A 12,747-nucleotide genomic window follows, 5' to 3' on the forward strand; every position below is an offset into this window, starting at 1 on the left:
TTATTGAAGAAGGGATAACTTATTCTTTTATCAGTTATAAAGTGGAAATAGATACTAAGTTAACACTCCCTAATTTTCAAAACGATGCATTATCAATTTATAACAATCCTTCTCGAATTTGATAGTACATTCACTTTAATTACAATTCACCAATTTTTAAATATAAATAATTAAATTATAGTTATAGTCTAATAGGAGTAGTCATGAATTCATGATAGATGTATATTAGTACATATTTTATCCAAAACTGTTTTATATTAATACAATACACAGTGATTTTTTCGTTTGTATGTAAGTATATAACTACTCAGAGAGATGGTAGTAATAAATACTACTACTATTTTACTATATTATCTCTAGTTATTTTGCTTAATTTTTAACAACCAATTTAGAATGAAAATCATTGTCAATTTTTTGATCATGAAGGATTGCGGTGAAAGCATTTGTTTTGTTAGATAAATATTACTACTACTATGAGTTCAAGCATTGCTGTATTCGAATCATGAATGAAATTCTATTTGTTATTATCTTATTCATGAATTTAATTTACTTATTCACAGTTATCATTTCCCACGCAATAATTTCATATACTTGATTTCGACTTTTTGATAGGCTATAACTTCTTTACTACTATCATAGATTCATAGAAACAAGAATCATATTTATCAATACATATAATATAATTTCCCAATTTATGGGATTATTATAGTTGGGCTTCATGACACCCAAACAATGCAAAGTCATCCCCGCCATTTATTAATTAAAGATCGTTGTATTATGCTCCTACCATATTACATCCGTCATTATTCAACCTATAACAAAAATATTAACATGCAGAACTTTATTCACAGTCAAATTATCAAAAAATCAGCATGAACAATTAATTAGTATGATACGTATAATTTAAAATATGAAATTATTGAAAAGCTTTATCCGTTTTCAGGGCCCAATTTGACATCCACCAACTCCACAAATTGAAGACAAAATTTGCCCATGACAGAAATGGACCACAAACCCAAGGAAATGTACAAATATGAGCCCATATCTATGACGTTTCATTTTCCTCTGCAAATTATATGCATTTATTAGTTAGTTGAGAAAATTATTAAGATAAGTTACTTTATCTAAAAATTACTAAAATAATTTACAAGGATGTCGCAAAATACATTCTACGGAGTACAATATTTTTCCGGCCCCACTAACCTTTATCTTGTACAAACAATATTGTGGGCATGTTAGAAGATGTATGCTAAATTTTCGATATATTAATATTTTTCAGTTCTAACACTATTAATTAAATAAGTCGCGTGAAGTTCCAAAATTGTTAAACATTTGTGAAGTGTGAACTCAAGTTAGTTTAGTCAAAGAGATGCAAAATTCAATGAATTATTGAGCTATACGGAGTATATTATACGTAGGCATAATTGTAAAACACATATATTATAAGATTCTCCTCGTAGTTTAATTATCTACAAATTGAATTAATTAAGTACATGGAGCTTAACTCGTAATGGAGTTTAGGAAAACAAATTATCACATAAGACAATATACGGAGTGCGTAACTTAGAGCACTCCCAATGGAGTTCCCTTATTTCTCCCTTATTTCTCCCTAACTCCTGCCACATCAGCGCCACATCAGCATCACATTTTATCCCCAGTTTTTAGCCAACCCCTACAATGGTTTCTCCCTTATTTCTCCCTTATTTCTCCCTAACTCAACATTTCATTTTTACATCATCACTAATTTAATTGTTTTATTTTTATATATAATAAAGCTAGCTTATTTAATTTATAAAGATAAATCAAATAAATAGTAATAAAGTTCGTTGTATTAAACACGGGTACACATTACAACGAAGAAAATTAAAAAAAAAAAAAGTACACGAATGGAAATAAAAAATCAAAAAAAAAATTCAAAGAAAAAAAAATTCAAGGGCGGTGGGCGCGGTTTCTATTTGCCCACAATTCTTCGATGATATCGTGTTGTAGTGCTTGATGGGCCTCCTTCTGGTGTATGTCCATGAACGCCTGGAACCGTTCATGTTCGTTGTGCGGTACACCCTGGCGGGCGGACTCGGTTGAGACACCGTGACTCGATGATGCAACACTTGGGTCGTTGGTGACGTCGAGGACGCCTTCGTGTTCATCTTCGATGATCATGTTATGCATGATGATGCACGCATACATGATATCGGCAATATCCCCCTGGTAGAAAAAGCGCGTCGGACCCTTTACCAGTGCAAATCGCGATTGGAGCACCCCAAATGCCCTCTCCACATCCTTGCGCGCAGACTCTTGCGCTCGGGCAAAATACCTTCTTCTATCTCCGAGTGGGCATCTGATCGTCTTCAGAAACACGGGCCATTGCGGATAGATGCCGTCAGCCAGGTAGTACCCCATGTTATGCACATTGCCATTGGCCGTGAATTCGATGGAGGGGCCTAATCCGTTGATCCGCTCGTTGAAAAGGGGCGAGGAATTGAGAACATTTAGGTCGTTGTTCGACCCGGCTATACCAAAATAAGCATGCCAAATCCAAAGCCGTTGGTCGGCAACGGCTTCAAGAATGATGGTCGGACTGAGCACGAGACGATGAATCAGAACTCATTTAATAAAGATGGAGAGAAAAAAGATTGAAAATTTGTGTGAATGAAGTTTGTGGGTGATGAATGGAGGAAGAGGATGAAATATTTATAGGGGTGGGATAAAATAGCCGTTCGGCCAAAAAAAAAAAAAAAAATTTTAAAAATCGCCGATTATCGCCGAGCGTCGCCCACAGTGGCCGGCGATCGCTCGGCGATAATCCGGCGATAAATCGCCACTCGGCGAAGCAACGGTAACATTATCGCCGAATTATCGCCGACTTCGCCACAATGGCCGGCGATAATTCGGCGATAATCGGCGATTTATCGCCGAGAATTCGCCACCTCCATTGGGAGTGCTCTTACAGTACTAAGTTTGTATGCTAAATTTTTCACCTAGTTTTAAAACCCAAAGATTGGTCCATTAACGAATTCATATATATTCAGATAATAACTAGATTTAAAATAATTACAGAGACCAATTAATAGTTACTATTAGATTTGTTGATCTAATGACTTTAAATAATGTGATATATATATAGAATTTTATTTTTATTGATTTTGGAAAATTTTATGATTGTCAATTGTATTTAGATGACCTTCCCTGAAATTATTTAAATATTTCTCGTAACATATTTTACGCTCTCAGAGCATCACCAATGCAAATAGGCCAGCCATAGGCCAGCCACTATCTCTCCCTGCCACGTCAGCAGCACTAAAAATCAACCTGCCACATCAGATTTAGGCCAGCCATAGGCCAGCCGCAATAAAAATAATTCAAAATATACTATATTTACGGAATTAAAATTACGATTAAATTACGGAATTAAATTTACGACACATATACGGGAAAATTCATTAATTGCATTAAAAAAAAGGTACATAGATAAAAAAAAAATTACATAATACAGAAAAAAAACTAACGGCGTGCAGCCCTCCGTGCCCACAACTCTTCAATTATATCCTTTTGGAGTTGAATATGAGCTTCCACTTGGCGCATGTCGGCAAATTCCTTGAGGCGGTCGGCTTCATCGAGAGGTACCCCACGTCGTATGCTAGGGGTGGTCGTTCCGTGGCTTGGACCGGCTTCATCGTCATTGGCCCAACTAGTCAGTTGTACGCCTTCGTCTTCGACGATCATGTTGTGCAGGATAATGCAGGCGTATATTATTTGGGAAACGCATCTGACATCCCACAAACGCGTTGGACCCTTAATTGCCGCCCATCGAGACTGGAGCACACCAAATGCGCGCTCCACGTCCTTGCGCGCCGACTCCTGTCGTTCCGCAAAGTAGGCCTTCCTTTCATCACTTGCGTGCCTGATCGTCTTCACAAAGACATGCCACCTAGGGTATATCCCATCCGCCAAGTAGTAGCCCATATCATGCCGATTGCCGTTGGCCACAAATGAGACGGCTGGACCGACGCCCTGACACTTCTCGTTGAAGAGGGGAGACGAGTTCAGGACGTTGAGGTCGTTGTTCGACCCGGCTACCCCAAAATACGCATGCCAGATCCACAGCCGGTAATCAGTTATGGCCTCGAGGATCATCGTGGGATTCTTTGACTTGTAGCCGGTCGTGTAGGCCCTCTTCCAGGCAGTCGGACAGTTCTTCCACTCCCAATGCATACAATCTATGCTGCCTAACATCCCGGGGAACCCATGCTTCTCCCCGTGCATCTGCATCAAATTCTGACAATCTTGGGGAGTAGGGCTTCGAAGGTACTCCTCACCGAAAATGTTTATCACGCCCTCACAGAAATACTTCAGACATTCCAGGGCTGTCGACTCACCCATGTGGAGGTACTCATCCCACATGTCTGCCGCGCCTCCGTAGGCCAACTGCCTGATTGCCGCCGTGCACTTTTGAATAGGGGTGTGGCCGGGTCTGCCAACCGCATCGTGCCTGAAGCGGAAACACAGATATCGGCGCTCCAAAGCGTCAACGATACGCATAAACAACTCCCTACGCATTCTAAAACGCCGCCGGAACATGTTTGCGGGAAACCGCGGGTTCTCTGAGAAGTAGTCGTCATACAGCCGCTGATGTGCAGCTACGTGATCCCGATCAATCACTGCTCGACGGTGGACAACCCGTGGAGGGCGAGGTATCGCCTGCTGTTCCACCCTACGCATGTACCGCTCCATCTCGCGGTTCATGTAGGCCTCCATAGCCTCGTTCATCCTCCGTTCGTACTCCTCAGCATCCCCACCACTACCACCACTGCTGTCACCCGCGTTACTCATCGCTCGATGATGCTCTTGTACAGAAAGTTAGAAAGAGAGAAAACTCGTTAAAACAAGCGGTGCAAATGAAAATGAAACTAAAATCGCGTTTATATAGGTTTTAAAAAAAAATTAAAATTAAAATTTGGCGCTGGCCGATCGGGCTGCCACAATGGCGGCCAGCGCATCGGCCAGCCACACGCGAACGGCTAGCCCTGACCGGTTTTTTCGCCGAAATGGCGCTAGCCTGCTCCAATGGTTCGGCTAGCCACGTGAATCGGCTAGCCGGCATTGGAGATGCTCTTATTCTTCATGTATACTTCAAAATCTTTTTATCATATTAAATAAATTTGTTTATGAAAAACACATCTTTTAGAAAAAAGAAATTTAATTACATTGATTTATAGTATACAGTAATTTTTATATTGATATGCATGTGTACATGAGGGATCACTAAGATGCCACCATATATTGGATAACACCATACCACCAATATAGTCCGTTAGATCTCATTTATGGACGTCTAGGATTAAATTTCGTGAACAGAACACGGATTGCAGTCTACTGTATTAGATATTGCAGTCGTGGTAAACTGCAATATTGTTGTGGGTAAGACTGCAATATTCAATGAATAACACTGCAATCTGGTAACGTAAAATTAGAAATTTCCTATTTTATCCCTCCGAGTTTTTACACGTGGCAGCATGACAAGCACACGATTTTCAGATCTAATGACCTAAAATGATGGTATGATGTTACAATAAAGAGAATTGTCATCTTAATACATCCTTGTATACATGTATTACATAATTTACATTATTATAATATGATAAATAGTATATTGATATTGATATTGTGCAACTGCGCCAATTAAAAAAATGTAAATCCGTAAAGTTAAATTGTGTTTTTACTAAAAGCACTGTATATAGATTTGAGTTCACTCTCTTTGTTGTGGCTGCTTTTCTTTTTTTGTTTTAGAAATGTTATTATTTTCTTTGTTTTCATTCTATTTTTTTTATAATAAAATGTGAGTAAAATAATAAGTTAATTAGTTGAATATGAAACCTACTTAACATTTATAGTAAAAATTAGTAAAAATGAACCTAATAGTGAGAAAAATGCAGTGAGAATTGCATTTATCCACGAGAAATAAGAATTGCGCACAAATACATAAATATTATTAATGAATGTATCAGTACTAATATAATATTTGTGCACTGTATTACTTTAACGTGAAGGAGAAAATGATCAATCATGATATCACGCATCCACTTAACTAAAATCCATGGAGTAGATTGTAAAATTTAGTAATGGAGTAGTGTATATATACTATATTAAGAATGATTTCCCAACTTGTACTGATACAATTATAGCATGAAAAAAAGAATTGGATGCTAGTTTGATGGAATTAATTGAACAATAGAATTTCCCAAGTTATATATATAAATGAGAGAAAATTAATTTGTGGCTGAAAATAACCTGGTTATAACAGAAACACTGTGCTACTCATCAGCATGGTCTCATGAGGTAGAGTAGCTTAATATTGTAATGCAACTTCGACCATTTACATGCTTCTTTTTGATTTAGTGCATCTTTTTTTATATATATTCTAATGCCGACGACTAAAACGTTATTAGTTATTAAACATGCTATAGCTAAGTTTTTAATTGATTTAAGCTCCACTTGCTCGAACATATTAATTAGCATATCATTATTTTTCGATATCTTTAATATTTATATTATTATGCCTAGTATGAGATATCTTACTATGCATGAGAATACGTAGCAAGTTTTGTTGTGACATATCTATATATATTCAACCTTTGGTTAAAACTTAAAATAATAAAAGAAAAAACATGAATTCATTTATGTAAATATATGTTCTTTAAACTCAATATTAACAAAGTAGTGAAAATGAATTTATTAAAAATCAGTAAGGTGAAGGCTGAATCTGGGATTACTACATGAGTTGGGAAAATCATCTTGAAAATTATGCAGATTGGTGTCGGAGTTTGTGAAGCGTTCAAATCTCTCAGACAAAAAGAAGTTCCCGAGGGCCCTAAGCTTCAACTTCACTCTTACTTGTGTGCTGAATATTGCTCTAACTGGTCTATGATCTGACAATTTTGATTCCACTCTTTCATAAGAATGCTGCTTCACTCCTTCACCTTGCCATATTATTCTGTCACACCTATTACAAATATATAACAATAATTAATCTTTAAATTTGTGTTCATTTATCAATAAAAAAAGTTACCATGCAGGAGCACGTTTCTTTTCGCCCTCAAATATGCCGTAATATTCATCTGAACCAGGATAGTATTTATATGTTGGCCCAAAATTTATGTTTCCCTCGTGCCAACCTTCCAATACTTGCCCTTCCGTCAGCTCCATCCTTAGCTGAATTTGTCACCAATTTAATAATTTTGTTAATATTCATTACTCAATAAATTAATAATTAATTATATTAAAAACTATATAGCTAATCATACTTGATCATGTTCCAATAATGCATTCCAGTCTCCTTCATAAACTAGCAGCCTTGTGGTTGATTCAGGCAAGGAGATCCTGTAATTTAAATCTCCAAGGAATATCACCCGGCTGCACCAAAAGAAATCTCAACCAAATAAATATAAATATAAGATGAATAATTAATGGTGTAATGCAGAATAAATTATGTTTAATTATAAGCAATTAGGGCAATGTTTATTCTTCTTTGATTAAAGTAGAGTAAATTAGCCGTATTGTAACATGCCTGAGAAGAAAGCAAAACAATTTATTTCTTTGTTTCAAAAACAAACCATATAATTTTGTTCCGAGGTGGTTAAGCTACCAATTAAACTAATTAGTGTCGAAAACAGTCAAACAAAAGCATTATTATTTATTTACACTCCATGTGATTAGCAAACCTAAAGTTTAATTCGACAGACGGCTTGAACGATATTGACAAGATTAAACTTATAAACCAGCCAATTAGTGTTGGGTTTATTGACTATTCTTGATCTCATTTTGGAATTTTCTCCTTGTCCTAATAGATGAACAAACACTAATCAAGTTTAACGATTATTAATTCGTAATCAATTGTTTGTTGTTATAACGAAAAGATCATTTAATTTGTCCTAATAGATAAACAAAAAGTAATCAAGATTATAATACATGATTATTCACTAATCGGTTGTCTGATGCTATAACGAAAAGATCTTTCGGATGCATTGTCTCTTCCAAAATCCACACATTTAATTAGTGTTTTTCAAAACAATAAATAAATAAGCGCATATATATATAAATATACCACCATAAATTGACTCTGATCAAAATTACCCTTACCACCTATCAATTAATTTCAACATGTTATAGTCATATTCTTTTGTTTTTAACTATTTAAAAAAATTAGTTACTTTTTATTTTTAATAAGTTTTCTAGTACAATAGATGCATACCATTCCTGAACCGCTTGTCTTTATTTTTCTTGAAAACATGTATCGTCCACTACCAAGACTATTAGCAATCCGTATTATATTAACATGTTGCACAAACATGTGGCTCAAATTATTTTAGGTTAAAAAAAGAGAAAAATATGTGGTTCAGATTATTTTAGGTTAAAAAAACAAAAAAGAAAATAAAGGTTAATAGGATTACTATTTTGAATTGGAAACGTACTCATGATGAAGAATATCCGTGGGGAGATGAAGTGAAGAACCACTGGAAAAAATGGTTCTTGATAATATTTCTTGGATATTTGAGTTTCTATATTTGTGATGGGCTTCTCTCCCACCTGAAGCCAGATGACTGCACACAAAGCAGAAGCTTGTTTCATGCAATCGAAATCTTACCGACACAGAACCCTGCACCAACAAATTATATTAATTTCATGCAAATTATATAGCTGGCTAGGTTTGAATTGATGATGGAGGAGTTACCTTATTTCCTAAACAACCCATTATGCCGCAGCCAACGCAGGAGACGCTGGGGTTTCGGATGTAGGGCCGGAGCTCAGCCCGAACCCAAACCGAAATTAGTATCCCAACCATTTGCTTACTGATGATGCATTTGAAACTCGAATATTGTTCATTTATTTTGTGTTTGGTGTCTATTTTCATGAGAGCAGCTCTTATTAGGGAATTCCACTTTATCGAAATCTTGCTCTTCTCCGATCCCAGCACGTTTCCCGCTCTCAAAGGCACCACTTCTTGAAAACTGATCATGTCATGCCATCTTAATTAAATTCTAGTCAATTGTGTCGCAACCTTTAAAATTTCTATTCATTTATTAATTAAAAAAAATGAATTTTACCCGAAAACGTAGATATCGCAGGGGCTCGTGTGGTCTATCAAGTCATCCACGGCAGTATTTTCCGTTGGTTCAACACCTCCAACGTTCCAAGTGCTAACAAAGACCCTTTTATTTCAATCATAAAAGCAAATGACTTTATTTTCTTTATCAAGAAATGAATAGAAATTAAAAGGTTAGACGACCACCGAGCCAACACACGCACACTAGCTCTATTACATTTATACGTACTTGTAATTTGGTGTCTCCTCGTCGGAATCCTTGAGGAGTGTGGCAGTGGGAGCGAAGCAAGGTGGGATATCCATGAAGGAATCGTCACCGGTGGGATAATCGGCGACGAAGTTGTTGCCTCCCAATCTCTTTTTGAAGATCTTGCTGGCCACTAACCTCGGCCACAACACCTGAATAATCAAGAATTAGTCATAATTAATCTGTGTGTACATGCTGTTTGTAACAAAGACGCTTACTTCTCCTTTGATTCCAGACATGACGATCAATGTTTGACGGCTAAATGGTTATAATGATCGAGACGTAGTATTTGGAGACAAAGAATACAAGGCTCATCACAGTTCAATCGTGTATATTTGAGAGAGAGAGAGAGAGAGATATGCAAGTTGGAATAGAAGAAAGAAGGTAACTAAACCGAGTGACGTATGTGGTGATTAAGGATTGATCAAATGAGCGCCGAGGAAAGAAAAAATAAGGTGTCACATAATTTATGTCTATTTCGCTCGTACAATCATAATCGTTTTATTTATTCAATTTAAATAGATTTATGCAATTTGTCTAATAATTCAATACAATATTAGTAGTATATACATAAACCCTTGATTCGGACCCGGCATAGGGGGCAGTTCCACAAAGAACTTTAACGACTCCAAAGCATATCAGTTGACATCACAAAATATATCGGTTTTTTATATTCAGTCAAGAACTGATATTAATGAATTATCGAAATGATACTGAGTCGGGAATTGATATGTTTTGTGATGTCAACTGATATATTTAAAAGAGTTATGAATCGAACCATCTTCTATGCGTATATATTGGTGCGTGTATTTTGAGTTACAGTTAGTGGGTGGACAGATACGAAAATTTTAAAATGCACGTTAACGTTACGCCATATTAGTCCATATTGGGATGAAATAACAAGAGATGTAAAAATAATTAAGCTGATTTTGAATATATAATAGTTGTCACTCTCAACACCCACAATCATGTTTGTTGAGCTGATTGGAGGAATATTGACATTGTTGGCCAATAGAAAAAAAGGGATGGGTCATTTAACTTATTTTAACAGACTTATATAAAATACTTTTTGTAATTTTGCGTGGTGGAATTTGAAAGAGATGTGATGGTGCATTTGTCTGTATTTGTAATGAAAAATTACAAGTAGCATTATAAATATTGGCATGCACAAACACACTGCCCGCATGCACAAACACACTGCCCCTACATGAGGAAACCTACCTGTAGCCATGTAGGTGGACTCTATATATTACCTATGTTTAAGCCGAAAATCAAAATATATATTGGAACTAATCTTGATTAGCGAAATCTTTATGCGCTCATCAAAATATTGTCTATTAGTGGCATGATTTTAATTTCATCAATAAATATGTTACACATCTTTAGGTGCAATGGATTGAGTCACTCACTTAAATATCTATCTAAGTGGTATAATGAGTGAAAGAGATAAAAATGTACTAGCCACTGCACAAGTTGAGGGAGATTATGTGGTTTTGAGGGGTTAATCCATCAAAGTTTTTGTTTGTGAAATGGGACTGATCCATCCAACACCATTTGACTTACAATTTTTGTCATCTTCTATTTGGTTTTGCCTGTCAATATTGAACTGAATATATTATACTTAGTCTCTGTTTTGCATTGCTGTGACCCAAGCCTAGCTAGCTACTCTATAGCTCGATTAATTAATTATACTTAACTAATTAATACAGCCTCTCTATTGTAATTTCTAGGAGATTATCTCCTCAGTATTATGGAAATTAGACAATGGTTTACGTGTATGGAAGTAAAAAATTTTACATGCATGCACGAATGAATATCAATTCACAGCATAAGGAAAAATAATGAGAAAATTATATTATCAGTTATACCGAATGTGTAACTAGTTAATATATAGATATCACTCTAGTAATATACTACTCCTTATACTACTTTTCTACTCCTATAAGACTCAAAGAAGAATCTTCTTGTAATTAATTAATTAATTTCCATAGGGGTATAATTTAAGTAAGTCATGATAGATGATGTTTATGTGTAAATTATATATATGTTGATTTTTTTATGAAAATGATAAATGCAAGAATTATTGTTCCAGATTATTTATATATTAACTAAGGAGAAAAAGATTTTATTTGATCCTCCATTATACCCGATTTATTGAATCAATAATAAACATGAGCCCTACTGATCAACGTAAGCTATAAATAATCCATTTACAAAATAACGAAAGACCTAATCCACAATCCCTAATTCTATTAGCCCCTCAACAATGCAATAATAACAACTGTATATATATGTATATCCACATCTGAATTATAAGTTCTATCCACATACCTAACCAACATCTTGTCTAAAGGTTCAAAACCTAAATTTTTTTATTACATTGTGAAGAGATCAAGATAAAAAACAATAACAAAAAATTTCAAAGAATTGAGAAAAAACACTGTTTTTGATGTGAAAGCTTATTAAACATATCAAGAATTAAAGGCTGTCTACGCCTCAAACTCAAACAGCCGATCGATCATATTTATTAGTGCATTATATTATGCATTAAACATATAATATGGACAAGTGCTCAAATTATGGATCGAAAAAAGAGAGAGACTATTATTTTCAACAGTATTTAGGTAAACGTAAGGCGATTATAATTTCATCAAACAAAGATTTATTGCTAAATGAGCTAGCTAGGATTATTTAGAAACAACAATATGAGAGTTAGTATATAGGCCACTAGTAAAGCCATATCTAAATACCAAGAAGGGTGACAAGAGCGGATCTTGCAAGTGGCTTTGGATCTTTGGGTGAGAAATTGTGGCCATACAAACAGTCATAGTGCTTTTATATAAATGGAAAATATTAGGGGACTTTTCAATTGGATTCACTATTTTTGGTGTGTACTTTAGCACGTACACACGACATGCATTACATTTCATAATTAAAAATTAATATAGTTTGTAACATATCTTAACAAAAGAAAGTAAATATGAAAAGTTAAATATCTAATACTTTAAAGTATAGTAAAATATCCACTTTTTTTCAATGAAAGACAAAAAATATCTAGAAGTATTAATTTTCATATGAATGAACTAGAAAAATAGTTATTCTTATATCAGTTATGTGTTTGTTTCTATGCATTATTTTGTTTAAAAGATTGATATTTGCTGTTTTATACTCATTACTTCTTTTACTCTTGGCCTTGTTTGAGGGCTTGGGTTGTTTGGAAAATACAAGAAAAAAAAATGCAAAGTGTTATTCGATCAATTAAAGTGACGTGTGAAATGCCCGACATTGTTTAGCCACTTTTAAAGAGTCATAGTCGCAAATGTCAATATTTTAAAAAAAACACTAGCACTCCTATAGAAGTGTACCCAATAGAATAAATATTTTTGTAATTTACCCTTAT

At 35.0% G+C, this 12,747-nt stretch overlaps 1 protein-coding gene across 1 annotated transcript; it reads right to left on the reverse strand.

The window, feature by feature from the left end:
• Window positions 1-6,652: 6,652 nt before the first annotated feature.
• On the reverse strand, window positions 6,653-9,763 carry LOC125208125 (DNAse I-like superfamily protein). Its single transcript, XM_048107684.2, has 8 exons — window positions 9,566-9,763; window positions 9,330-9,499; window positions 9,102-9,206; window positions 8,729-9,005; window positions 8,469-8,653; window positions 7,302-7,410; window positions 7,067-7,209; window positions 6,653-7,000 (listed from the first exon to the last, which is right to left on the reverse strand). The coding sequence occupies exons 1-8, from the start codon at window positions 9,584-9,586 to the stop codon at window positions 6,733-6,735; spliced, it is 1,278 nt and encodes a 425-aa protein (XP_047963641.2). The 5' UTR covers window positions 9,587-9,763; the 3' UTR covers window positions 6,653-6,732.
• Window positions 9,764-12,747: the final 2,984 nt, after the last annotated feature.

The sequence above is a fragment of the Salvia hispanica genome, chromosome 6, assembly GCF_029641045.1.
Source record: "Salvia hispanica isolate PSC_SH4W2 chromosome 6, Shi_PSC_v1, whole genome shotgun sequence".
Lineage (NCBI taxonomy): Eukaryota > Viridiplantae > Streptophyta > Magnoliopsida > Lamiales > Lamiaceae > Salvia > Salvia hispanica.